We start from the raw sequence: 24,139 nt of genomic DNA on the forward strand, positions 1-24,139 counted from the left end.
TTATATGGCCCCGATTATCATGTCGGCACATAATATTTTGCTATCTTTAGTGTTTTTTGCCTGTTTTTATTTGTGTCAATTTATTCTCTCTCTCTCTCTCTCTCTCTCTCTCTCTCTCTCTCTCTCTCTCTCTCTCTCTCTCTCTTTTCTCTCTCTCTCTCTCTCTCTCCCTCCCCTTTTAGGGTTTCTAGGTTTTCCCCTTATTCATCCTTTGCCACTTTTCACAGAGTCATAAAGTTTGTTGCACATTTACACCATTCCCCACTTATATTTGTGACTCTTTTTGATCTAAAAACTTGCAAAAACAAAATGAAACATACACACCATTTTTTATTTTGCACAAAATTCATAACCCCTGTTCACCATTTTTTAAAATATGGCTCCAAAATGTTTGTGTTTATCTATAGGTACCGTATACTATCACATACTGTATTCTATGTAGCCATGCTCCCACCAGTGTCCCCCACTGGTTACTGCTGCTTTCTCCCAGTGCCCCTGTAATTACTACTTGCAGCCACCAGAGGGCGCCCGCATACCATCTCTTCCTTACACTCCGGACTGGAGCGCACAGGCCGCAGAGCCTCGGACTTTCCTGCGTGTAAAGCGCCTCCCGTACACAATGGCCGACACCACAGTGGAGCCGGAGCCAGAACTGGAGCAAATCCGGCTCAAAAGCGCCAGAGAGGAGAAATTTCTCCCAGTGCCGGAGGGAGACCGGGTGAGAAGGGGATGATAGGTCTCAGGTGGTGATGATGATGTGGGTGTATTGCTCAGCAGGGGGGGCTGCGTACTGTTTACATGGTCACCATTTATTTGGGGTAATTTTAGCACACAATGGCCATTATAAGCTCTAAGGTTAGTATATAAGGTTTTAGTATGGGACAGTGCAAGGCGCCACCTGCTGGTGGGAACATTAGGAAAAACTGGGAACGCTGCTGAAGACGCCGCAGTGATGAGACTTTTGCCCTGGCTGGTGATATATAGTTACATAGGTTGGAAAAAAGACCCCGGTCCATCAAATTCAACCTTCCACTACCTCTTGTCGTCCCCACTGCTCCCAGTACATATGCCTGCGGTCCCCACTGCTGCCGGTATGGAAGCCTGCGGTCCCTATTGCTCCCAGTAGGGATTCCTGGGTCCCCATTGCTCCCAGTATGGATGCCTGCGGTCCCCACTGCTCCCAGTATGGAAGCCTGCGGTCCCCACTGCTCCCAGTACATATGCCTGCGGTCGCAACTGCTCCCAGTACATATGCCTGCGGTCGCCACTGCTCCCGGTACAGATGCCTACGGTCGCCACTGCTCCCGGGACATATGCCTGCGGTCGCCACTGCTCCCGGGACATATGCCTGCGGTCGCCACTGCTCCCAGTACATATGCCTGCGGTCCCCACTGCTGCCGGTATGGAAGCCTGCGGTCGCCACTGCTCCCAGTATGGAAGCCTGCGGTCCCCACTGCTGCCGGTATGGAAGCCTGCGGTCCCCACTGCTCCCAGTATGGAAGCCTGCGGTCCCCACTGCTCCCGGTACAGATGCCTACGGTCGCCACTGCTCCCGGGACATATGCCTGCGGTCGCCACTGCTCCCGGGACATATGCCTGCGGTCGCCACTGCTCCCGGTACAGATGCCTGCGGTCGCCACTGCTCCTGGTACAGATGCCTGCGGTCGCCACTGCTCCCAGTACATATGCCTGCGGTCCCCACTGCTGCCGGTATGGAAGCCTGCGGTCCCCACTGCTCCCAGTATGGAAGCCTGCGGTCCCCACTGCTCCCAGTATGGAAGCCTGCGGTCCCCATTGCTCCCAGTAGGGATTCCTGGGTCCCCATTGCTCCCAGTATGGATGCCTGCGGTCCCCACTGCTCCCAGTACGGAAGCCTGCGGTCCCCACTGCTCCCAGTACATATGCCTGCGGTCGCCACTGATCCCAGTACAGATGCCTGCGGTCGCCACTGCTCCTGGTACAGATGCCTGCGGTCGCCACTGCTCCCGGTACATATGCCTGCGGTCGCCACTGCTCCCAGTACATATGCCTGCGGTCGCCACTGCTCCCAGTACATATGCCTGCGGTCGCCACTGCTCCCAGTAGGGATGCCTGCGGTCGCCACTGCTCCCAGTAGGGATGCCTGCGGTCGCCACTGCTCCCATCATGGATGCTTGCGGGCGCCACTGCTCCCAGTACGTATGCCTGCAGTTGCCACTGCTCCCAGTAGGGATGCCTGCGGTCGCCACTGCTCCTGGTACAGATGCCTGCGGTCGCCACTGCTTCCAGTAGGGATGCCTGCGGTCGCCACTGCTCCCAGTAGGGATGCCTGCGGTCGCCACTGCTCCCAGTAGGGATGCCTGCGGTCGCCACTGCTCCCAGTAGGGATGCCTGCGGTCGCCACTGCTCCCAGTAGGGATGCCTGCGGTCGCCACTGCTCCCAGTAGGGATGCCTGCGGTCGCCACTGCTCCCAGTAGGGATGCCTGCGGTCGCCACTGCTCCCAGTAGGGATGCCTGCGGTCGCCACTGCTCCCATCATGGATGCTTGCGGGCGCCACTGCTCCCAGTACGTATGCCTGCAGTTGCCACTGCTCCCAGTACATATGTCTGCGGATGCCACTGCTCCCAGCATTGATGCTTGCGGTCCCCACTACTCCCAGTACGGATACCTGCCGTCCTCGATAGGGAGAGGCCTGACTAGTCTGAGGCCGAACCCCTGCAATTTGTCTCTGCCCCGATTCTCTTGACAGACAGGTCTTTCCCTATACGCACACACAGGTGTTTGGTTTGGTCAGGTTCCCTTTAAGTAAGCTCTGGTACACTGTAACGCCCTGCTGCTGCATATTATCATGTGTTACATTTTAGATCCCATATAATGAATAGAATTTTTTTACAGCTCGGGCAATGTCGAAGCGTAAAGGAATTCGAGAAGTTAAACCGAATAGGCGAAGGCACCTACGGCATCGTGTGTAAGTATTCACACCCTACGGGGACGTCGCCAGGCCTGCACTGGTCTATACATAACTCTTGTGATGTGTCCCTTCACCCCATTATCTGTGCCCCAAGCTTCCGTTTTGCTTGCAGATCGCGCCAGAGACACCAGGAATAATGAAATCGTGGCGCTGAAGAAAGTTCGGATGGATAAAGAAAAGGACGGTGAGTGGTTTCCCATGACGCGAGGACGGACAGGATCGGGGGGTGTAAAATTACATGCAGGAATTTCTACTTCTGCCCCATTAATGGAGACGTGCCCATGCAAAACAAGCTTCATTCAGAGGAAGGGAGTGGATCTCACTGCAAGAAATCTGCAGGATTACTGGCACTTCTTGTCTCCTGAATGAGGCGTCTGTCTTATAGCAAAAAAAGTAAATGGTGGTGGGTACAAGCTTCACCTATGAAGCACACTGGGTCCCCAGCCAGAGACACTGCAGGGCCGGCCAACTGGTCATACACCGAAGCCTCTCCTAGATCTTTACTTTTCGTTCTTGTCTTGGCACCTGAGCCTCCCTGCAGCGTCTGTGACCATCAGATCGAGACCTATAATTCTTGTCGTCAGCCGGGACGTCCTCACCCTCCACTTCATGTTTCTCTCGTACAGAGATATCCTTAAGGTTTCTTTCCATGAACGTGGTCATGGCTTTAAAGACAGTTTCCAAGCTTGGGATAGGTCATCAATATAAGATCATGTGGGGGTCTACTCCCGGCACCCCCCACTAAGTGCTGTGAGTCTACAGGTTGCATCACTGACGTGTCATTATGTTGCAGGAATCCCTATTAGCAGCCTCCGAGAGATCACGCTGCTGTTAAAGCTCAGACATCCCAACATAGTGGAGCTGAAGGAAGTGGTCGTTGGGAATCATCTAGAGAGGTAAGGATGGCCCCCTCGTGTGCTAAGTGAGGATGACCCCGACGTGTGTGGGGTGAGGATAACCCTGTTGTGTCCAGTGTGAGGATAACCCCATTGTGTCCGGGGTGAGGATAACCCCATTGTGTCCGGGGTGAGGATAACCCCGTCGTGTGCGAGGTGAGGATAACCCCGTCGTGTGCGAGGTGAGGATAACCCCGACGTGTCCGGGGTGAGGATAACCCCGTCGTGTCCGGGGTGAGGATAACCCCGTCGTGTCCGGGGTGAGGATAACCCCGTCGTGTCCGGGGTGAGGATAACCCCGTCGTGTCCGGGGTGAGGATAACCCCGTCGTGTCCGGGGTGAGGATAACCCCGTCGTGTCCGGGGTGAGGATAACCCCGTCGTGTCCGGGGTGAGGATAACCCCGTCGTGTCCGGGGTGAGGATAACCCCGTCGTGTCCGGGGTGAGGATAACCCCGTCGTGTCCGGGGTGAGGATAACCCCGTCGTGTCCGGGGTGAGGATAACCCCGTCGTGTCCGGGGTGAGGATAACCCCGTCGTGTCCGGGGTGAGGATAACCCCGTCGTGTCCGGGGTGAGGATAACCCCGTCGTGTCCGGGGTGAGGATAACCCCGTCGTGTCCGGGGTGAGGATAACCCCGTCGTGTCCGGGGTGAGGATAACCCCGTCGTGTCCGGGGTGAGGATGAACCCCGTCGTGTCCGGGGTGAGGATGAACCCCGTCGTGTCCGGGGTGAGGATGAACCCCGTCGTGTCCGGGGTGAGGATGAACCCCGTCGTGTCCGGGGTGAGGATGAACCCCGTCGTGTCCGGGGTGAGGATAACCCCGTCGTGTCCGGGGTGAGGATGAACCCCGTCGTGTGCGGGGTGAGGATGACCCCCGTCGTGTGCGAGGTTAGGATAACCCCGTCGTGTGCGAGGTGCCGCACTTTGCCGGTTATTATAATGACGCTATTTGTATGGTTTTTGCAGCATTTTCCTGGTCATGGGTTACTGCGAGCAAGACTTGGCCAGTCTCCTGGAAAACATGCAGACTCCATTCTCCGAAGCTCAGGTACGGATGTAGTGATATATACAACAAATCACTGACTCGCCACGTTAAAGTATAGTCATGATGCTGCCTCTACTTGTTTTCTGGAAACCATCACCAAGCAGGCTGATATATATATTTTTCTATGAATTTGTTTTTCTACTTATGATTCCTTTAAATAAATGTTGTCTTAGATGGGAAACCTGTGTCCTTATTCTACACTCGGGACCCTTATCTATTACTCCAGAATGGATCAGTCATCAATTACCTGGTCAATTGTGACGCTGTGTAATGGTAGCTTTCCTTACAGTGACAGCGACTTGTCTAACCACCCACAGTTTACCCTGCTGGGGTTTCAGCAACCTAAAATCCAGGACTAGAGATGATCAGTAACATTGCCAGTACCCAGGCTCCACTTCCGCGTCCGGCATCCTCAGCCTGGCATTTCCGGGGCACCTCACTTACTTTTAAGACTTCAACGTCGTGGAGCAATGCTTGTCAAGACGTCACGTGAGGCTTAGAAAGCAATCAAGGTGCCCATGAGATGCCAAGCTTAGGGTGCCGGATCCAGTAATGAAGGACCAGAGGCTGGAACTGGGAACCGCAAATTGTTTTTGATCATCTCAACCTAGAGCAATCTGTCATCTATTTATAGCGTACAGTCGTTAACAGGTTAATCAAAGGTGGAGCCTCAGATTCTTTGCGCACAATAACGTTATTAGATTCTTGTAATTTACTATTATTTTTACGATTTCCTGTTTTTTTTTCTATACACAGGTGAAATGCATATGCTTCCAGCTTCTCACCGGCCTCCAGTATCTGCACGAAAACTTCATAGTGCACAGGTAAGGAATTCGTTTTATAGACCCTTAAAGGGGTAATCTTGTTTTAGGATCTGCCATGAATGTCTGATAGAACAAGGCTCCATCGATAGGACCCACGTCTATCTGGACAGCACCTATCTTCAAAATGGGAGTCTCTCATCCTGTCCAGTCTTGTATTATTAGGGTTATCTCTCTTCCATCTTCCATTTTTTGTATTATTTGAATGACCTGTGAAATTCTCTAAAGCTAACATTCACTACTCTACATCCATAGCAGGTATCAGGAGTAGTGATGAGCGAACGTGCTGGGATAAGGTGTTATCTGCCATGCTCGGGTGCCAACCGAGTGTCCTCTGCGTGTGGCTGTTAGGCAATCTCTGCATGTTTTGCGCCGACAGCCACAGGGATTCGGACACATTATTTGAGCACCCCCCGAAGACACTCAGCACCCGAGCATGGCGGATAACACCTTATCCCGGCACGTTCGCTCATCACTAATCAGAGGACAGTGGTTTTCTGTACTTTGGATGTGAATAGAGACCAAAAATTTTGACCCTTGGTTGATTCGCCTCCTGTTACCATTATTGAATATGTTGGAGGTTCTCGTCGTCCTCACTTTTGTATGTTCCTCGGGCAGGGATCTGAAGGTCTCCAACCTGCTGATGACTGATAAAGGCTGTGTGAAGATCGGTAAAACACAGTTTTTTTCATGTAAAATATTCTTTTTTTGGTATTAACCAAACCAACCGATTGATTATTTTTCCTTTTGCAGCCGACTTTGGACTTGCCCGGGCATACAGCGTTCCTGCAAAGAAGATGACCCCCAAAGTAGTGACTCTTTGGTGAGTAGCGTCCTGTGTATCAGGCAGGAAATATAATCCAGCGGACATAAGATGTGATCCCGGTCTACGAGTGAGCTTGTTCCAGCAGAGAAATAGTAATTTTCCGGAGCTTTTCTCAGCTGGTTTCTGACCACATGACAGTTCAGATCCTTTGGATGTGGTCTGTGGTCATAAATCAGCTGAGAAATCATATAATAGAGTGACAAACTCCCATTAGGACATGTGCACACGGTGTCTGTAAGACATGTTTTCCTTAGGCGAAAACTCTCGGGAATACGCCGGTGGTTGTTTTCCTCAAGTGTCTTGCCAGTCATTGCCGCCGCCACCGCCGCTGTCTTTGCTATGTATTTTTTAAACAGACGGCTTCATTTCAGAGAACGAACAAGACACTTCTGACCTCGTGATAGCTTCCAAACCCTGAAAAAGCGAGAAAAAATTACGGGGCTTAAAGCAGAACATGCACTTAAGTAACTAGAAAAATAATAATTGTCCCCAAAAGTTTCCATTGATCCTTTAAGGGTTGTTTTAATTGCGTTTTGCTTTACCGATGACTTTTATACATTTTTGAGCTTCCTCTGGGATTGCAGGTACCGCGCCCCTGAACTGCTTTTGGGAAGCACGACGCAGACGACGGCCATCGATATGTGGTACGTATAAACTCTCTTGTTACAGCACCTCTTGGCTTGGTGCAGGGTCTGCCCCACGGAGCCTCCATTAATGGGGGTCTCACCGGTTGCAGCAGACGGCTGTTCCCAGTAATGCTGTGGCTCTTGCAGGGCGGTGGGATGTATCCTGGCCGAGTTGCTGGCTCACAAGCCTTTATTACCAGGAACGTCAGAAATCCAGCAGATCGATTTAATCATACAACTATTGGGGACACCCAGTGAAGCCATCTGGCCTGTACGTATGCGGGTTTCTTTGTAGCCATACTTTTATCACGTTTGATATTTTTCTTAAGCGTCTGATTTTTTTTTTTTTTCTGCAGGGTTTCTCCAAGTTACCCCTTGTCGGTCAATACACGGTGCGCAAGCAGCCATACAACAATCTGAAGCATAAGTTTCCCTGGCTGTCTGAAGCCGGCCTCCGGCTTCTCAATTTCCTATTTATGTACGATCCCAAAAAGAGGTAAGAGGGTTTTTGGATGGAGATGTCCCTGATATACAGAACATGGACCCATCTTTGTCTCTTCTCTCCCCCCCTCCCGTCAGGGCTACGGCAGAAGACAGCTTGGCAAGTTCCTACTTCAAGGAGAAGCCTTTACGTAAGACGTTTGTCACTCAACTGCTTTGAATGTTACTCCTAATGAGTGATTGTTTTAAAAGGGTTCTTCCCCCCAAATCATGTTATCCACTGCCCTTATCCTGGGATTCCTGGGACATCCGCTCCGTGCATAGTCTATGGGAAAGCTGGAAAAATCCTGCTAAAACCCATTAGATGATCGTAGCGGAGGTCCAGCATCTAGAGCGCGGTCACCTATGGGTGGGGGATCACTTAGAATTCAGGGAACAGACTGCGAGTAGAGATCTCACAAATGAGGACTACTATAACACAAAGTGAAGTAAGAATGGCAGAAGGTTTTACTGTACACAGAGCGCTGGGATTATACAGTGCACCAGTTCTGCTATACACTGGACTTTTATTTTCCCTGGTACTGAAGAGGTTAACCCTCAGATGTGTTGGCACAATGCTGCCATAGCCTTCACCCGATGCTACCAGGAGCCGTGCCGCCCAATGCCGGAGGGTACTCTGTAATTATATCGTGTTCTCTCCAGTCATAGAGACTGCGCACGGGACGCTCCCTATAGGCTGCACTCGGGACGCTCCCTATAGGCTGCACTCGGGACGCTCCCTATAGGCTGCACTCGGGACTCTCTCTATAAGCTGCACTCGGAACGCTCTGTATAAATTGCACACGGGACGCTCTCTATAGACTGCGCGCAGGACGCTCCCTATAGACCGCATGCGGGACTCTATAGGCTGCGTGCGGGGCGCTCCCTATAGACTGCGCACGGGACGCTCTCTATAGACTGCGCGCGGGATGCTCCCTATAGACCACATGCGGTACGCTCTCTATAGACTGCACACGACGCTCTCTATAAACTACACACGGGACGCTCTCTATAGACTGCGCACGGGACGCTCTCTATAGACTGCACATGGGACGCTCCTTTAGACTACACACGGGACGCTCTCTATAGACTGCACACGGGACGCTCTCTATAGACTGCACACGGGACGCTCTCTATAGACTGCACACGACGCTCTCTATAGACTACACACGGGACGCACTCTATAGACTGTACACGGGACGCTCCCTATAGACCGCATGTGATGGACCCTCGCTTTAGACTACATGCGGCGGGCCCTCGCTTTAGACTACATGTGGCGGACCCTTGCTTTAGACTACATGCGGCGGACCCTCGCTTTAGCCTGCATGTGGCGGACCCTCGCTCTACAGTCTCCCTCCATCCAGCAAGTTTTATCTCTGCCCCATGATTTTATCTTGAGCTTCTCCTGAGTAGAACGCTTTGTCGTAGCCTGGCCCTGCATCCAGGTCAGACATTATGGCAGCCGGACCAGAGCCCTGTGTCCCTCTCGCCGGCCTCCTCTGATTAGCAGATTATTGGGTTAATCCACCATGAACTTGTAGGACAGACGTGGGCACGGCCTCTCATTGTATGATCCTGGTTTGTTTGTAGCCTGTGAGCCGCAGCTGATGCCGACCTTTCCACATCACCGCAACAAGAGAGTGAGCAGCTCGGGCGTGGAGAGCCAGGCGAAACGCTGCAAGCAGTGACAGCACCGCGGGACGCATGCAACGCGAGACTCCACAGCAGGCTGCAAGCGGAGCCCCGGCTCATCATCAGCCCGGTACAGCAGGATCATGGACGGGCGACCCCACTGTATGTGACCAGGAGAGGGGCAGCACCAGGTGACGGGGACACGTTCACCCCCCGCTGGGGGCAAAGCAAGAGAGCTAAAATCTCATATATAATATATAAATGACAGCACTAGAGATTATAAAGAGCCCAAATATCTCTGCGCTTCTAATAGACTTTTAGCTCTGATTTTTTTGCCCTGGTTCACACTGAGCATAAAACAAATGTCTCCAGGAACCTGGCACTGCAGACTATGCTTCATCTACCATTACCCAACTTTCTAGATAGGTTGTATTACTATATTTGTCCTGATCCTGAGTTACAGCCACCATTACACTCCAGAGCTGCATGCACAGCTTAGCGGAGCCTATCTTCATAAACACAAGTAATGTATAGTATGTACACAGTGACTGCAACAGCCGAATAGGGAGTGCAGCTCTGGAGTATAATACAGGATGTAACTCAGGATCAGTAATGTAATGTATGTGCACAGTGACTGCACCAGCAGAATAGTGAGTGCAGCTCTGGGGTATAATACAGGAGGTGACTCAGGATCAGTAATGTAATGTATGTACACAGTGACTGCACCAGCAGAATAGTGAGTGCAGCTCTGGGGTATAATACAGGATGTAACTCAGGATCAGTAATGTAATGTATGTACACAGTGACTGCACCAGCAGAATAGTGAGTGCAGCTCTGGGGTATAATACAGGATGTAACTCAGGATCAGTAATGTAATGTACATAGTGACTGCACCAGCAGAATACTGAGTGCAGCTCTGAGGTATAATACAGGATACAACTCAGGACCAGAACAGGATGTAATTTACATTCCTCAACAATAAAATTGCAACATCTAGAAGCAAAAGTTTGAATTAAGACTTGAGGGATCCAGCTACCATATATTACGCCTCCCCACACGATATTCCCGGGACTAGTATTGGTGTGATGGTCCCTTGTTAAGGCCTCTCCATGGCGTGGTGGTCTCCAGCTTTATTTCCAGCTATTATTGGGTCGAAGACAGAAGCAGGACTCATCGCTGTAGAGAATAGACCTTCCTTCACAGCCTCCATTGCCGTCTTGCTCTGCACCATGATGGAGTGGGTGCAGTGGAGCACCTGTAGCTGGACTTTGTCTCGTAGCCCAATCCTGTGCAGACGCCTTCTGATGGTTCTGTTGACTCCTTACACTTGGGATGTGACATGTAACTTCACTTGCAGCACAGAATGGACCAATCTTGGAACCAGAGTTACTACTATTCCTCCAACATTTCTCAGTAGCCGTTTAACACCAGACCCCATGTCACTCGTGCTACTGTGAGCTGCCTGTCTGGCCGAAATGTGGTGCCATGGCCTGATCACACATGGTGCACTCACAAGAACAGGGAAGATATCAATAGTGGCACCATAACGACCAATGTGCAGGTTTGTTTGGATTAAATATCAATAGCAAACTGCACTAATCTTCTCTGCCATAGTTCCGGTTAGCCATTATCATAGTTTTTATATACTGCCAGCAAAGTCAAAGGCATAAAATCTAAGAAATCCAAAGCCTTAGAGATACAGACGGAGGTAACTCTACATCAGGGGTGTCAAACTGCATTCCTCGAGGGCCGCAAACCATGCGTGTTTTCAAGATTTCCTTAGCATTGCACAAGGTGCTGCAATAATTATGCATGTAGGTGATTAAATTATCACCTGTGCAGTACAAGGAAATCCTGAAAACATGACCTGTTTGCAGCCCTCGAGGATTGCAGTTTGACACCCCTGCTCTACATTGTACTAAATAAAAGTGGATCTTCCCTACAAGATCTCATCATTGGCTTGGTGCATCTGAACGAGGGGATTTCTGCCATACATCCACTGCCCCCCATTGGATTGCTAGGAATAGTTTGCATATAGAGGACACGCGGACTAAAAGAAGAACAGAACATGGGATTTTTACCATTGGTTTTATTGTAGGTGCTCGGCCACTGTGTAAGTTTTGATCACATATTTGGGGGAAAAAAATAAAAATCATTTATAACTACTAATTTAATCGACAGATGACAGCAGGGTTACTGGGTGAAGCCATATTGTAATTTTACGTAAATATTCTTGGTTTATTATGCATTGCTTATGTAGCGCCATCTTATTCGGCAGCGCTTTACTTACATTATAATGACGGTATTTGCTTCATAATAGGAAGTTTGACCACCAGGAAGGCCGATAAGACAAAACTGTAATACCGCACTGTAGATCCTGTGGAGCTGAAATGCCGAACGAGAGTTGAGCAAAAAGAGTCACAGGATCCTGATCCATCAGCCACTTCCATAGTCTGTGTCCCCCCCTGAACAGAGCCTTGTGTACCTCCTCTCACTAGCTGCTGTCTGTCATGCTCGGCGCCTCTTCTGATTAGTTGGCTGCGATGTAGACATTGTGCTGGGGTACTAACCAGTAGAGGCGGCAGGTAGGATGAGCCTCCTGGAGCTGGAGGCTACCAACGCGGCAATTTGACCAGAATCCTGCAAATCTTTTTACTCCATTTTTTGCTGGGGGGGGGAGGGGGCGCATTTTGCACCCATGTCTAAATAAATACAGGGTCCTAATTCACCATTGACGACATTTTGGAAGTTCCTTTTTTTTTGTCTTGTGTTATCCCCTGCATTTCATAAATCTGTGTCAGATAGCGAAATACCGTATATACTCGAGTATAAGCCGAGATTTTCAGACCATTTTCTTTAGGCTGAAAGTGCCCCTCTCGGCTTATACTCGGGTCATTGTCCTTGGGGGCTCGGCGGGGAGGGGGAACAGCAGCTGTAACATACTCACCAGCGTTGAGCAGTCACATGGTACCGCTCATCACAGTTATGAATATGGACACAACTCCTCTCCCATAGGAGTGGAGCTGCATATTCATTACTGTAATGAGCGGTACCGATGACCGCTCAATGCTGGAAGAAGCTGTCAGCGCATCAGGGAAGCAAGCTGCCAGGGACCGCATCGGGAGCAGGTGAGTATAATGGGGAGGGGGAGCACGGAGATATTCAACTCTCCTCGTTCCACCGACGGGCGCCATCTTCCTGTGACGCTCAGGTCAGAGGGCGCGATGACGTGGTTAGTGCGCGCCCTCTGCCTGAGCGTCAGTGCGGAGGACGGGGAAGACACAGCGGCGCCCGGCGGTGGAACGGGGAAAGATGACTATAACAAGTGCCGGGGGCCTGAGCGACGAGGGGGGAGTATGTCATTTATTTTATTTTTTTTTTTTTAATCGCAGCAACAGCATATGGGGCATAATAGTCTAAGGAGCATCTTATGGGGCCATAATCAGCATTTGTGCAGCATTATATGGGGCAAATATCTCTATGGAGCATCTTATGGGGCCATAATCAGCATTTTTGACATTTTCCGGTAGCTGCTGCATTTTTCACCCTAGGCTTATACTCGAGTCATGACGTTTTCCCAGTTTTTGGTGGCAAAATTAGGGGTCTTGGCTTATACTCGAGTATATACGGTAAGTGAAAAGATTTAAAAAAAAACAAAAAAAAAATAAAAAATCAATTTTTCCAGAAAAACAGCAATGATGAATCGGGGGTCCACAGACTTTTTGAATTACAGTGGCGAGGAGAGGCATCACATAGCACGCAGTGACCTGCAGAGGGTCCTTGCGCCACCTCCCCTCATTTTTTCCTGTAGTGCCCCTGGCGTAGGCAATGTGATCTGACTATGGAATTATTCTGCGCCTTTGGACAGACATGGCTCTTACCCGCAATGACTTGCTGGGATATTCCTACAAAGTAATGTGAGGTCCATGGAGCTGCGCTGAAGCCATAGCCGCTGGTCTTTCTCCAGCATAATCATGCTGGCGCTGTGGCCATGGCTGCGGCACTGCTCCACCTCCTTGCACTTGATGTAATGAAGCTGGCGGCAGTACGTGCAGCGGTAATGGGGCAGCTGTCCCGGCTGCAGGCAGCAGTGGAGCTGGTATTGCCTCCTCTGCTCCTCCATCACCGCTTGGACCTTCTCGGATGCGGTCATCAGGGATACCCGGTGTCTCTTGTCTCTGCACACTTTCATCATGGAACACAACGAGCCGTGGAACATGTTGCACTCCGCGCAGCAATGCTCTAAAAAGTTTTCTACAAATACACAGTCGTGCATGATGAAGTCCACGTGTGGTACCTGGGTGTGGCATCGCTCATCCTCCCGATGGTCAACGACCATCCGACAGGACCCATTTACATGCTGAGCAAAGGGCTCATGGCAGCAGTCACAAAACTTAGGTTGGTAGAAAACGTCACCATTGGAAGCTCCCAAGACGCAATCTGCCGAAGCGAGGGTCGTTCTCTGTTCTAACACCAGTTTTTGCAGTCTTTCCATGCAGGCATCTTCACCCCGCCAGCTCCTTCTTTCTTGGATCAGGTCAGCGCCACACACCAGGTTAGATCCGGAGCAAGATACCAGGTCAGATAAGATGTGACACTCCATCTGAGCCGCTAGGAAGCCGAGAGCAGCTGTAGCCAGAGTCTGTGGTGCCGGTAGGACATGTATCTTAAGGGAGGTGCCGTCTTCTTCTGGCTCGTAGTTTAATCTTCTGAGGGCTCGGATTATGGCATCCGGGGGTAGGGCGGCCTCCAGGGTGTGCACGTAATATCCAGAGTAGGTCTGGTGGGTGGGAGAGAGGAGGAAAATAATGAGCCATTACAAGAAAGCACATAGAATAGAAATGTGATGGACAGGTACCAGGACGGAGGCGGCACCACTCCACCATTACACCCCGGAGTGCAGCACATGGCGGCTCCTCACCTTTATAGTATGAAATTCTCTCCGCCATGGAGTACAGTAAAGATGGAGCGCTGCCTGCTCCAGGGCCTGGAAGGCCAAAACCAGATGCTGTAGTGTGAGGAGCAGGTCAGCTCCGTCCTGGAGTCCGCAGCCGATCAAGGGGAAGGCATCATTCTGGAGATTATTGTGCAGGTCCGGCTCCTCCAGAATCCGCTGTCTCACCAAATCCATGATGCGGTTATCTGTGCATGGAGCAAGCGATCCGGCAGAGGAGGCGCCGAGCAGCCAGCTGGTATACTGAGCCAGGAGCGAGTCTGCACTCATTCTGGGGGGAAAGGGAAGACGTCCAGTAATGCTGCACCGCTATGTGAGCATCTGTTACAGCGTCACCTCCCTGTGCTGCAGAGGCCTCAGTACTCCACGTCTGTGCTATAGGTGTCCTGAAGACGTCCCAAATCCAAGTCTACACCCTATCGCCTGCCCTGGGACACCTCCACGCCCCTGCTGACTGTCACCTCCCTCTCCTGCGCACCCTGATGACTCCCGTCAATGCGCAACCTGCTGCTTCCCTCCCCTGTGCACCTAGACTTCGCCTCAACATACCCTGATGTCTCCCCCACCGACTTCACCAGCACTACCTGACATCCGCCCCCCGCGCACCCTGACGCCTCCCTCCCCCGCACTACCTGACATCCCTCCCCCGCACTACCCGACATCCCCCGTGCACCCTGATCTTTCCATCTATAGTGCACCCTGATCCGTCTCCCTCCCCCGCGCACCCTGATCCTTCCATCTATAGTGCACCCTGATCCGTCTCCCTCCCCCGCGCACCCTGATCCTTCCATCTAGAGCGCACCCTGATACGTCTCCCTCCCCTGCGCACCCTCCTCCTTCCATCTAGAGAGCACCCTGATCCGTCTCCCTCCCCCGCACACCCTCATCCTTCCATCTAGAGCGCACCCTGATCTGTCTCCCTCCCCCGTGCACCCTGATCCTTCCATCTAGAGCACACCCTGATATGTCTCCCTCCCCCGCACACCCTCATCCTTCCATCTAGAGAGCACCCTGATCCGTCTCCCTCCCCCGCACACCCTCATCCTTCCATCTAGAGCGCACCCTGATCCGTATACCTCCTCCGCACACCCTGATCCTTCCATCTAGAGAGCACCCTGATCCGTCTCCCTCCCCCGCGCACCCTGATCCTTCCATCTAGAGAGCACCCTGACCCGTCTCCCTCCCCCGCACACCCTCATCCTTCCATCTAGAGCGCACCCTGATCCGTATACCTCCTCCGCACACCCTGATCCTTCCATCTAGAGAGCACCCTGATCCGTCTCCCTCCCCCGCACACCCTCATCCTTCCATCTAGAGAGCACCCTGATCCGTCTCCCTCCCCCGCACACCCTCATCCTTCCATCTAGAGCGCACCCTGACCCGTCTTCCTCCCCCGCACACCCTCATCCTTCCATCTAGAGTGCACCCTGATCCGTCTCCCTCCCCCGCGCACCCTGATCCTTCCATCTAGAGAGCACCCTGACCCGTCTCCCTCCCCCGCACACCCTCATCCTTCCATCTAGAGAGCACCCTGATCCGTCTCCCTCCCCCGCACACCCTCATCCTTCCATCTAGAGAGCACCCTGATCCGTCTCCCTCCCCCGCACACCCTCATCCTTCCATCTAGAGAGCACCCTGACCCGTCTTCCTCCCCCGCGCACCCTGACGGCTGTCAATCAGGGAACGTTTAATAGAGTTTAGAGGGTTTTTAGACCTACAAGCATGTAATTTCCCCCTCTCACCACTAGGTGCCCCCTAAACGCTCTCACCTGCCGAATGACCACGTCAGATACCGACTTCCCGTGACTGCGCTCGTATTAAGAGAAGTGAAAGTCTCTACTGCTCCGACACACAGACTGAGACATGGCGAGAAGAGCGCCCTCTAGTGACCGTGCAGCCCGCAGCGGCCGCGTCCTCCTCACCTGCTAATCGCCATTCTTACGTCCGGGGTGCGTCCTCCTTATAGGACATCGCCGGCTGACTGACGTCATGAGCGCTTCGCTGATTGGTGGATTATTTCATATCTGTGTGTTAATTGGTGGACAGCTTTTTTCTTCAGCACGAGGTCTCCGTGTCACTACTCTGAGGAAAAAGAGGAAGCAGCGGAGTGTGTGAGTGCGAGAGGCCGGTGCGGTGCGGTGCTGTGCGGTGCGGTGCGGTGCGGTGCGGTGCGGTGCTGGCGGGAGACGGGGAGCACAGCGACTGTACGGAAATACTAGACACACATTACATTACCGAGCCTGTATAAATATGTGGTAATAACTCTGGAATTCTAAAACAAATTATAGTCATTTTGAGATTGTTTTTTTGTGACACGTTATTATACTTTATGTTAATGGTAAATTTAGGTCACTATGTTTTGTGTTTATAAACTAGATGGTGGCCCGATTCTAACGCATCGTGTATTCTAGAATATGTATTTATGTATGTATATAGCAGCCACATAGTATATAACACAGGCCACGTAGTATATAGGAGCCATGTAGTATATAACACAGCCCATGCAGTATATAGCAGCCACGTAGTATATAACACAGCCCACGTAGTATATAGGAGCCATGTAGTATATAACACAGCCCATGCAGTATATAGCAGCCACGTAGTATATAACACAGCCCACGTAGTATATAGGAGCCATGTAGTATATAACACAGCCCATGCAGTATATAGCAGCCACGTAGTATATAACACAGCCCACGCAGTATATAACACAGGCCACATAGTATCTCACACTGCCTATATAGTATACAGCACAGAGCCACGCGGTATCTAACACAGCCCACGTAGTATACAGCAGTGTGGGCACCATATCCCTGTTAAAAACATAATTAAAATAAAAAATAGTTATATACTCACCCCCTGGGATCCACCGAAGCTCCGGCGATATACGCGCGGCTGCCGCCATCTTCCGTTCACAGGATGCATTGCGAAATTACCCAGATGACTTAGCGGTCTCGCGAGACCGCTAAGTCTTCTGGGTAATTTCGCAATGCATTGCCGGGAACGGAAGATGGCGGCAGGCGCGAGCGCATCGTCGGACGACGGAGGATGAGAATAGCAGGTTTTTTGTTTTTTTATTTTTAACATTACGTTTTTTTACTATTGATGCCGCATAGGCAGCATCAATAGTAAAAGGTTGGGGACATATAGGGTTAATAGCAGCGGTAACGGAGTCCATTACCGCTGTCATTAACCCTGTGTGAGCGGTGACTGGAGGGGAGTATGCGGGCGCCGGGCACTGACTGCGGGGAGGAAGGAGCGGCCATTTTCTTCCGGACTGTGCCAGTCGCTGATTGGTCGTGGCTGTTTTGCCGTGACCAATCAGCGATTTGGATTTCCATGACAGAAAGAGGCCGCGACCAATGAATATCCGTGACAGACAGACGGAAGTGACCCATAGACAATTATATAGTAGAAAATATCAAAAATTTGACTAAAATGTAAAAAAAAAGTGCTATTTTCAAACTTCACTCCAGATAGTCATACCGTATGCAGCATCAATAGTAAAAAGATCTAATGTTACAAATAATAATAAAAAAATACGTTATTCTCACTCTCTGACGGCGCGCCCTGTTCTCGGCAGTGCAAGCGGCAGGTTCCGGGGCCAAGGATGCTATGCGAGAAGGACTTTCCATGACGTCACAGTCATGTGACCGCGACGTCATCACAGGTCCTGCGCTCATCCAACCCTGGGACCGGAAGCTGCCGAATGCACCGCACACAGGCGCCAGGACTTCAGGGGGCCTTCGGAAGGTGAGTTTATGTTTATTTTTTATTTTAAGTCTTTTTTTAACCACGCATATAGTGCCCACATTGCTATATACTACGTGGGCTGCGTTACATACTGCGTGGGCAATGTTATATACTGCGTGGCCTGTATTATATACTACAAGGCTGCTATGTACTACGTGGGCAATGTTATATACTGCGTGGCCTGTATTAACACATCGGGTATTCAGGAATATGTCCCTGTGCTATGTACTATGTGGCTGCTATATACATACATATTCTAGAATAACCGATGCGTTAGAATCGGGCCACCATCTAGTACACACACACACACACACACCCTCACCTACTGTATCCTCACCCATCCCTTGTAGACTGTGAGCCCTCGCGGACAGGGTCCTCTCTCCTCCTGTACCAGTTGTGACTTGTATTGTTCAAGATTATTGTACTTGTTTTATTATGTATACCCCTCCTCACATGTAAAGCACCATGGAATAAATGGTGCTATAATAATAAATAATAATATACAAAAGTGATACCATTTTAAAAAACACACATATTGAAAACACTCCAGAGCTGCACTCACTATTCTGCTGGTGCAGTCACTGTGTACATACATTACATTATTGATCCTGAGTTACTTCCTGTATTATACTCCAGAGCTGACCTCACTCTTCTACTGGTGCAGTTACTGTGTACATACATTACATTACTGATCCTGAGTTACATCCTGTATTATACCCCAGAGCTGCACTCACTATTCTGCTGGTGCAGTCACTGTGTACATACATTACATTACTGATCCCGAGTTACATCCTGCATTATACCCCAGAGCTGCACTCACTATTCTGCTGGTGCAGTCACTTTGTACATACATTGCATTACTGATCCTGAGTTACATCCTGTATTATACCCCAGAGCTGCACTCACTATTCTACTGGTGCAGTCACTGTGTACATACATTACATTACTGATCCTGAGTTACATCCTGTATTATACTCCAGAGCTGCACTCACTATTCTGCTGGTGCAGTCACTGTGTACACACATTACATTACTGATCCTGAGTTACATCCTGTATTATACTCCAGAGCTGCACTCACTATTCTGCTGGTGCAGTCACTGTATACATACTTTACATTACTGACCCTGAGTTACATGCTGTATTATACTCCAGAGCTGCACTCACTATTCTGCTGGTGTAGTCACTGGGAACATACATTACATTACTGATCCTGAGTTACATCCTGTATTATACTCCAGAGCTGCACTCACTATTCTGCTGGTGCAGTCACTGTGTACATACATCACATTACTGATCCTGAGTTACATCCTGTATTATACTCCAGAGCTGCACTCACTATTCTGCTGGTGCAGTCACTGTGTACATACATTACATTACTGATCCTGAGTTACATCCTGTATTATGCTCCAGAGCTGCGCTCACTATCCTGCTGGTGCAGTCACTGTGTACATACATTACATTACTGATCCTGAGTTACATCCTGTATTATACCCCAGAGCTGCACTCACTATTCTGCTGGTGCAGTCACTGTGTACATACATTACATTACTGATCCTGAGTTACATCCTGTATTATGCTCCAGAGCTGCGCTCACTATTCTGCTGGTGCAGTCACTGTGTACATACATTACATTACTGATCCTGAGTTACATCCTGTATTATGCTCCAGAGCTGCGCTCACTATTCTGCTGGTGCAGTCACTGTGTACATACATTACATTATTAATCCTGAGTCATCTCCTGTATTATACCCCCTACATTACATTGCTTATGCTGTATTATGCTCCAGAGCTGCACTCACTACTGCCTACCATTGGTGTTATCCCCTGGGAAATCCTCCTGATTAACCTTTGTTTTCCGTTGTTACTTTTCATCCTGTGTTTATGTAACATTATAGAAAACGTTCCGTTTCCCAACCGACCACCAGGTGGCGCTCTCTCTCTCTGACAGCACAGTCTCCAGTCTCGCTTACAATAAGGCACTTTTTCTTTTTTTTGCCCATAAACTTTTCCTGCATTATTAACCCTTCTTTCTCCAATCCATTATCCTTGACCGTTCATAGGTAGATGTCGGCCATTGGCTTTTTACTTTATCACGTTATGTAGTCACTCCCCCGAAGAGCTTGCAATCTGTCTAGAATTTTCCTGTAGCAGTTAAGTGTCCCCCTGATTGCCGGCTTCCAGGGTACATTGGTGTGCGACAGGGTCAGGAGGAGGGTGCTGGGAGGGTGGGATTTGGTGGGTTTGGTAGGGGTGGGAGTCTTTGGGGAGGTACCACGCTCACTATTAATATTGAGCCTATATAGCCAACCTCCCTGATTGCCGGGAGACGCTGCGGTCCAGAGTTCTGCTGCTGAGCCGCTCACTATGTCCACGTCACAGAGGCTGGTGCTGGTCCTCGGCGGAGCCGGTACTGTTGGGTCTGGGATTGTGAAATGTCTTCTGGAGAGAGGTAGGGCCGAGCTCGTCTTATGGCACAGGCGGCCGATCTCTAGTCCTAAGCGTTGTCCTCGTCTTGTGCTGCAGGGTTCCAGGTGGCCGTGATTTCCCGAGATGACGCCCGCTTGGAGAAGCTGACGGGTTTTGTGCCGGCGCAGTACAGAGAAAGTCTTCACACCCTGGTTGGAGATGTGGGTAAGACCCGTCTAGGAGAAGCAAGGAGGCGTCACACCTGTATGGCTATGAAGAATGTTGGGATTTCAGCTCTGGAGCACCCACTGAATCGCATTTGTTCTGTTTGTCCTTTATTTCCGTGCACAGTCTGTTATCTTAATTTCTGCCCGGGGGAGGGGGTCGGATGCGGAACTGTCTGGCTCGCTGACCCCATTTTTTGTGTTTTGGGTTTGTGCAGGCTCGGAGCAGGGGGCACAGGAGGCGGCAGCGGCTCTGGTCAGCAGAGCAGGAAAAGTGACCGACGTGGTGTCTTCGCTGGGGTTCAGCTGGTGGCAGGGTGGTCCGCCACACACACAGTCGTTGCAGGAGCTGCAGAGGGTACGGTGCCAGAACTATTTCTTGTTAAGTTATTACAATGCATGTAGCTTTTACCATCATCTCTGCTGCATGGGTTTGTATGAAGAGCTGACAGTCTAAGTACTGAAGGACGGGCACTGAGCTTGGAATTGTGCAGTCCTATGTAACTGACAGGTCGCATATTGCAACGTTGCAAGCATCGGTGCTAGATGAGATGCTCATGTACTGCACGTTACTGACTCGACTGCTGCATGTGTACTGCATGTTACTGACTCGGCTCTGCTGCATGTGTACTGCATGTTACTGACTCTGCTCTGTGCACGTTACTGACTCGGCTCTGCTGCATGTGTACTGCATGTTACTGACTCTGCTCTGTGCACGTTACTGACTCGGCTCTGCTGCATGTGTACTGCATGTTACTGACTCTGCTCTGTGCACGTTACTGACTCGGCTCTGCTGCATGTGTACTGCATGTTACTGACTCTGCTCTGTGCACGTTACTGACTCTGCTTTGCTGCACATTACTGACTCAGCTATGCTGTACGTTACTGATTCGGCTCCGCTGCATGTGTACTGCACGTTACTGACTCTGCTTTGCTGCGCGTTACTGATTCGGCTCTGCTGCATGTGTACTGCACGTTACTGATTTGGCTCTGCTTCATGTGTGCTGCAATTTACTTTTTGCTCTGCTGCATGTTACTAACTCTGCTCTGCTGCATGTGTACTGCACGTTACTGACTCGGCTCTGCTGCGTGTGTAATGCACGTTACTGACTCAGCTCTGCTTCATGTGTGCTGCACTTTACTTTTTGCTCTGTTGCACATGTGCTGCACGTTACTGACTCGGCTCTGTTGCACGTGTGTGACTCTCTCATCACCAGTTCATCTCCACTACATCTTATAAAACTCAGCACTGCTGTATCTGCAGTCACACAGCCGGACACTGCTTGATAGACAGGTCCACATATTGCCCGGAAATTAAGTAGCAGGTAATTTGCTCTGTGCCGTTCATAACATAAAGGACAAAGATCGTCAGACCGTGCAACAATGGGCGGATAGAGGAAGGGGCGACAGATCTGCACAGACTGGAGGGGTGATAATAGGATCTGCAACAGACAAAGACATATACAAGATATTCCACCAATTACAATCATAATGTAGCAGAGCCGGATGGTTTTCGATCATATACCGATATATCCCGCCACTGCACTTTGTGCCGAAATCATAGATACGTAACGTGTCCCCGAACTTCAGGAATGAATGCAGATAATGGCATCAGCTCACGGATCCATTCTGTCCCTGTAGGTGCTGGATACTTTACTTCTGAGCACATTCACGTCCTGGAAGGCATTCTTTCCCTTGATAAAAGATAATCCAAGTGGAACATACACCTTTATTACCGGTAGGTGATGGTCAGAGGGTCTGTCATTGGTTAATAAAAAAGAATGTGTATGTGTGTGTGTGTGTGTATATGTATGTGTGTGTGTGTATATGTATGTGTGTGTATATATATATATATATATATATATATATATATATATATATATATATATATATATATATATATATATATATATATATATATATATGTATGTATATATATATATATTTATTTGTGTATATATGTGTTCCGGTCTGAACTGTCAATCATCAGGAGCACATCGGTCCCTGACACGAGGCTAGGGAGCGCTGTGCTCCTGGAGATCTATTAGTGAATGTCTGCAATGTCCAGTGTATTTTATGTGAAATTCATGCCGTTTTTCATGTGACCCTAGGGGGCGCTGGCGAGCGTTTGCTTATGCCGGGCACTGGATTCCTAACCTTGGGCGCAGCGGGAGCGCTGGCGTTTTCTCAAGTGATTCGGGAGGAGTATCCTGATGTTCCTTGTAAACTGAATGAGGTTAGTGCTAAATTTGGGAGGGCTGTAGGGAAGATATTAGAATTTTGATGTAATAACATGGATTATTTTGGGTCGGAGAATTATCCCAATGAACGGTTGTAGATCATATGGTTCCAAAATTGGCTGTTTTTTGCCGTTATCAGGTAAAAATCAACATGGGGGTGGCTCCTCCCGAGCGCCTCGGGCCCGGGTACGTGAGTCATTTGGAGGTAGGAGAAGCCGTTGCGTCGTTGGTGGAGAAACGGAGGGTGTCCCACACGGTGCTCTGCGCCAACTCCACCACCGACCTCAAGACACTCATCTTAGAAGGGAAGCTGTGAGAATTGGGTGCACCAAACCTGGTTCATATCCCATATGCACTGCCACAAACCCATCTACGACCATTGCCAAGACCACCACTGATCCAACTCCGGAGCGTGGGTCTTCTACAATCTCCTTATGGGTCGGAGATCCATCTATTAAGGGGTACCACCATTTTTTCCAATCTCTTATGGGCACGGAACCAGCTGCAACCTGAACAATCCCTTGAAGAAAGTACTAATCCGGATCTGTTCTACTAAGCCGCCGACGGTTTAGGACGACGCGTAAAATCCAGCTTGCATTATCTTTTTTTTAACATTTTTTGTTTTCCTCTGGGAGTTTCATGATGAGATGATTTTCATACATTCATCCCCTGCCCATCTGTCGTAATCTCTGATGGCTCCTACTTGCTTTATAGATATAATATTAACCCCCTAGTTCCTGCTTTTTCACCAATCCAATCTCCGATTCATGTGAATTCAATAAATCTTGATGAAATGATACTTTTGCATGTTCGTGCCTGTGATCCGGAGCGATTAATCTACTCCTCTGTGGGTCTTACAGTCCATGTTGGCTGCAGTGAGCCGAGGATCCATAGCTGGGAGATGGCGGAGGAGAAGCTGGGGGAATTTCTGTAAATTGCAGAAAAATGAGGTCACAGATAGAAAAGCTTATTCATAAGCTGAGCTGGTCCAGCTGGCCTGCAAGCCATTCTTTTATGTGCCAGCTTCCATGTGCATGCCACCTCTCCTACTCGCACACATGGCAAACTCTGCTCAGACTTTTTGTCCTGAATCCCATGGCCCGATTTTACCTTTTTTTAGGTAGGTTGCAAAATTATCTGCATGCCCTCAATAACGACCCTGCATGCATTAATCTGCAGGACTCCAGGTTCCCTACTATCTTTAGGGAACTGAAATATGGGCAGAAAATGGAAACATCTTGCGGATGTTGCCCTGTAGAATAAAGTGTCATCAGCCAGCTG

The 24,139-nt window shown here is 49.9% G+C and overlaps 3 protein-coding genes across 3 annotated transcripts; 2 read left to right on the plus strand and 1 right to left on the minus strand.

Annotated features, from left to right (window-relative positions):
• The first annotated feature begins 536 nt into the window (after nucleotides 1–536).
• CDK10 (cyclin dependent kinase 10) lies at nucleotides 537–11,450 on the plus strand. Its single transcript, XM_069738993.1, has 13 exons — nucleotides 537–718; nucleotides 2,877–2,949; nucleotides 3,065–3,136; nucleotides 3,746–3,848; nucleotides 4,818–4,899; nucleotides 5,653–5,720; nucleotides 6,336–6,388; nucleotides 6,471–6,540; nucleotides 7,128–7,187; nucleotides 7,317–7,440; nucleotides 7,526–7,665; nucleotides 7,749–7,801; nucleotides 9,240–11,450. Exons 1-13 carry the CDS (start codon nucleotides 620–622, stop codon nucleotides 9,335–9,337), a joined length of 1,095 nt encoding a protein of 364 aa, XP_069595094.1. The 5' UTR covers nucleotides 537–619; the 3' UTR covers nucleotides 9,338–11,450.
• On the minus strand, nucleotides 11,351–16,188 carry SPATA2L (spermatogenesis associated 2 like). Its single transcript, XM_069738992.1, has 3 exons — nucleotides 16,005–16,188; nucleotides 14,203–14,506; nucleotides 11,351–14,061 (listed from the first exon to the last, which is right to left on the minus strand). The coding sequence occupies exons 2-3, from the start codon at nucleotides 14,503–14,505 to the stop codon at nucleotides 13,159–13,161; spliced, it is 1,206 nt and encodes a 401-aa protein (XP_069595093.1). The 5' UTR covers nucleotide 14,506; nucleotides 16,005–16,188; the 3' UTR covers nucleotides 11,351–13,158.
• Nucleotides 16,189–20,277: 4,089 nt separating this feature from the next.
• LOC138648974 (uncharacterized) lies at nucleotides 20,278–23,657 on the plus strand. Its single transcript, XM_069738994.1, has 6 exons — nucleotides 20,278–20,437; nucleotides 20,512–20,619; nucleotides 20,837–20,976; nucleotides 22,260–22,356; nucleotides 22,730–22,854; nucleotides 22,998–23,657. Exons 1-6 carry the CDS (start codon nucleotides 20,353–20,355, stop codon nucleotides 23,172–23,174), a joined length of 732 nt encoding a protein of 243 aa, XP_069595095.1. The 5' UTR covers nucleotides 20,278–20,352; the 3' UTR covers nucleotides 23,175–23,657.
• The last annotated feature ends 482 nt before the right edge of the window (nucleotides 23,658–24,139 follow it).

The sequence above is a fragment of the Ranitomeya imitator genome, chromosome 9 (genome assembly GCF_032444005.1).
Source record: "Ranitomeya imitator isolate aRanImi1 chromosome 9, aRanImi1.pri, whole genome shotgun sequence".
Lineage (NCBI taxonomy): Eukaryota > Metazoa > Chordata > Amphibia > Anura > Dendrobatidae > Ranitomeya > Ranitomeya imitator.

Bases quoted from the DNA above. Each gene is read 5' to 3' on its own strand.
- LOC138648974 (XM_069738994.1), top strand. From the start codon at position 20,353: ATGTCCACGTCACAGAGGCTGGTGCTGGTCCTCGGCGGAGCCGGTACT. The intron at 20,438-20,511 runs GTAGGGCCGAGC...CTTGTGCTGCAG, and splicing joins GAAATGTCTTCTGGAGAGAG to GGTTCCAGGTGGCCGTGATT. The intron at 20,620-20,836 runs GTAAGACCCGTC...GGGTTTGTGCAG, and splicing joins CACCCTGGTTGGAGATGTGG to GCTCGGAGCAGGGGGCACAG.
- CDK10 (XM_069738993.1), top strand. From the start codon at position 620: ATGGCCGACACCACAGTGGAGCCGGAGCCAGAACTGGAGCAAATCCGG. The intron at 6,389-6,470 runs GTAAAACACAGT...TTCCTTTTGCAG, and splicing joins TAAAGGCTGTGTGAAGATCG to CCGACTTTGGACTTGCCCGG. The intron at 7,188-7,316 runs GTACGTATAAAC...TGGCTCTTGCAG, and splicing joins ACGACGGCCATCGATATGTG to GGCGGTGGGATGTATCCTGG.
- SPATA2L (XM_069738992.1), bottom strand. From the start codon at position 14,505: ATGAGTGCAGACTCGCTCCTGGCTCAGTATACCAGCTGGCTGCTCGGC. The intron at 14,062-14,202 runs GTGAGGAGCCGC...CCCACCCACCAG, and splicing joins GAGAATTTCATACTATAAAG to ACCTACTCTGGATATTACGT.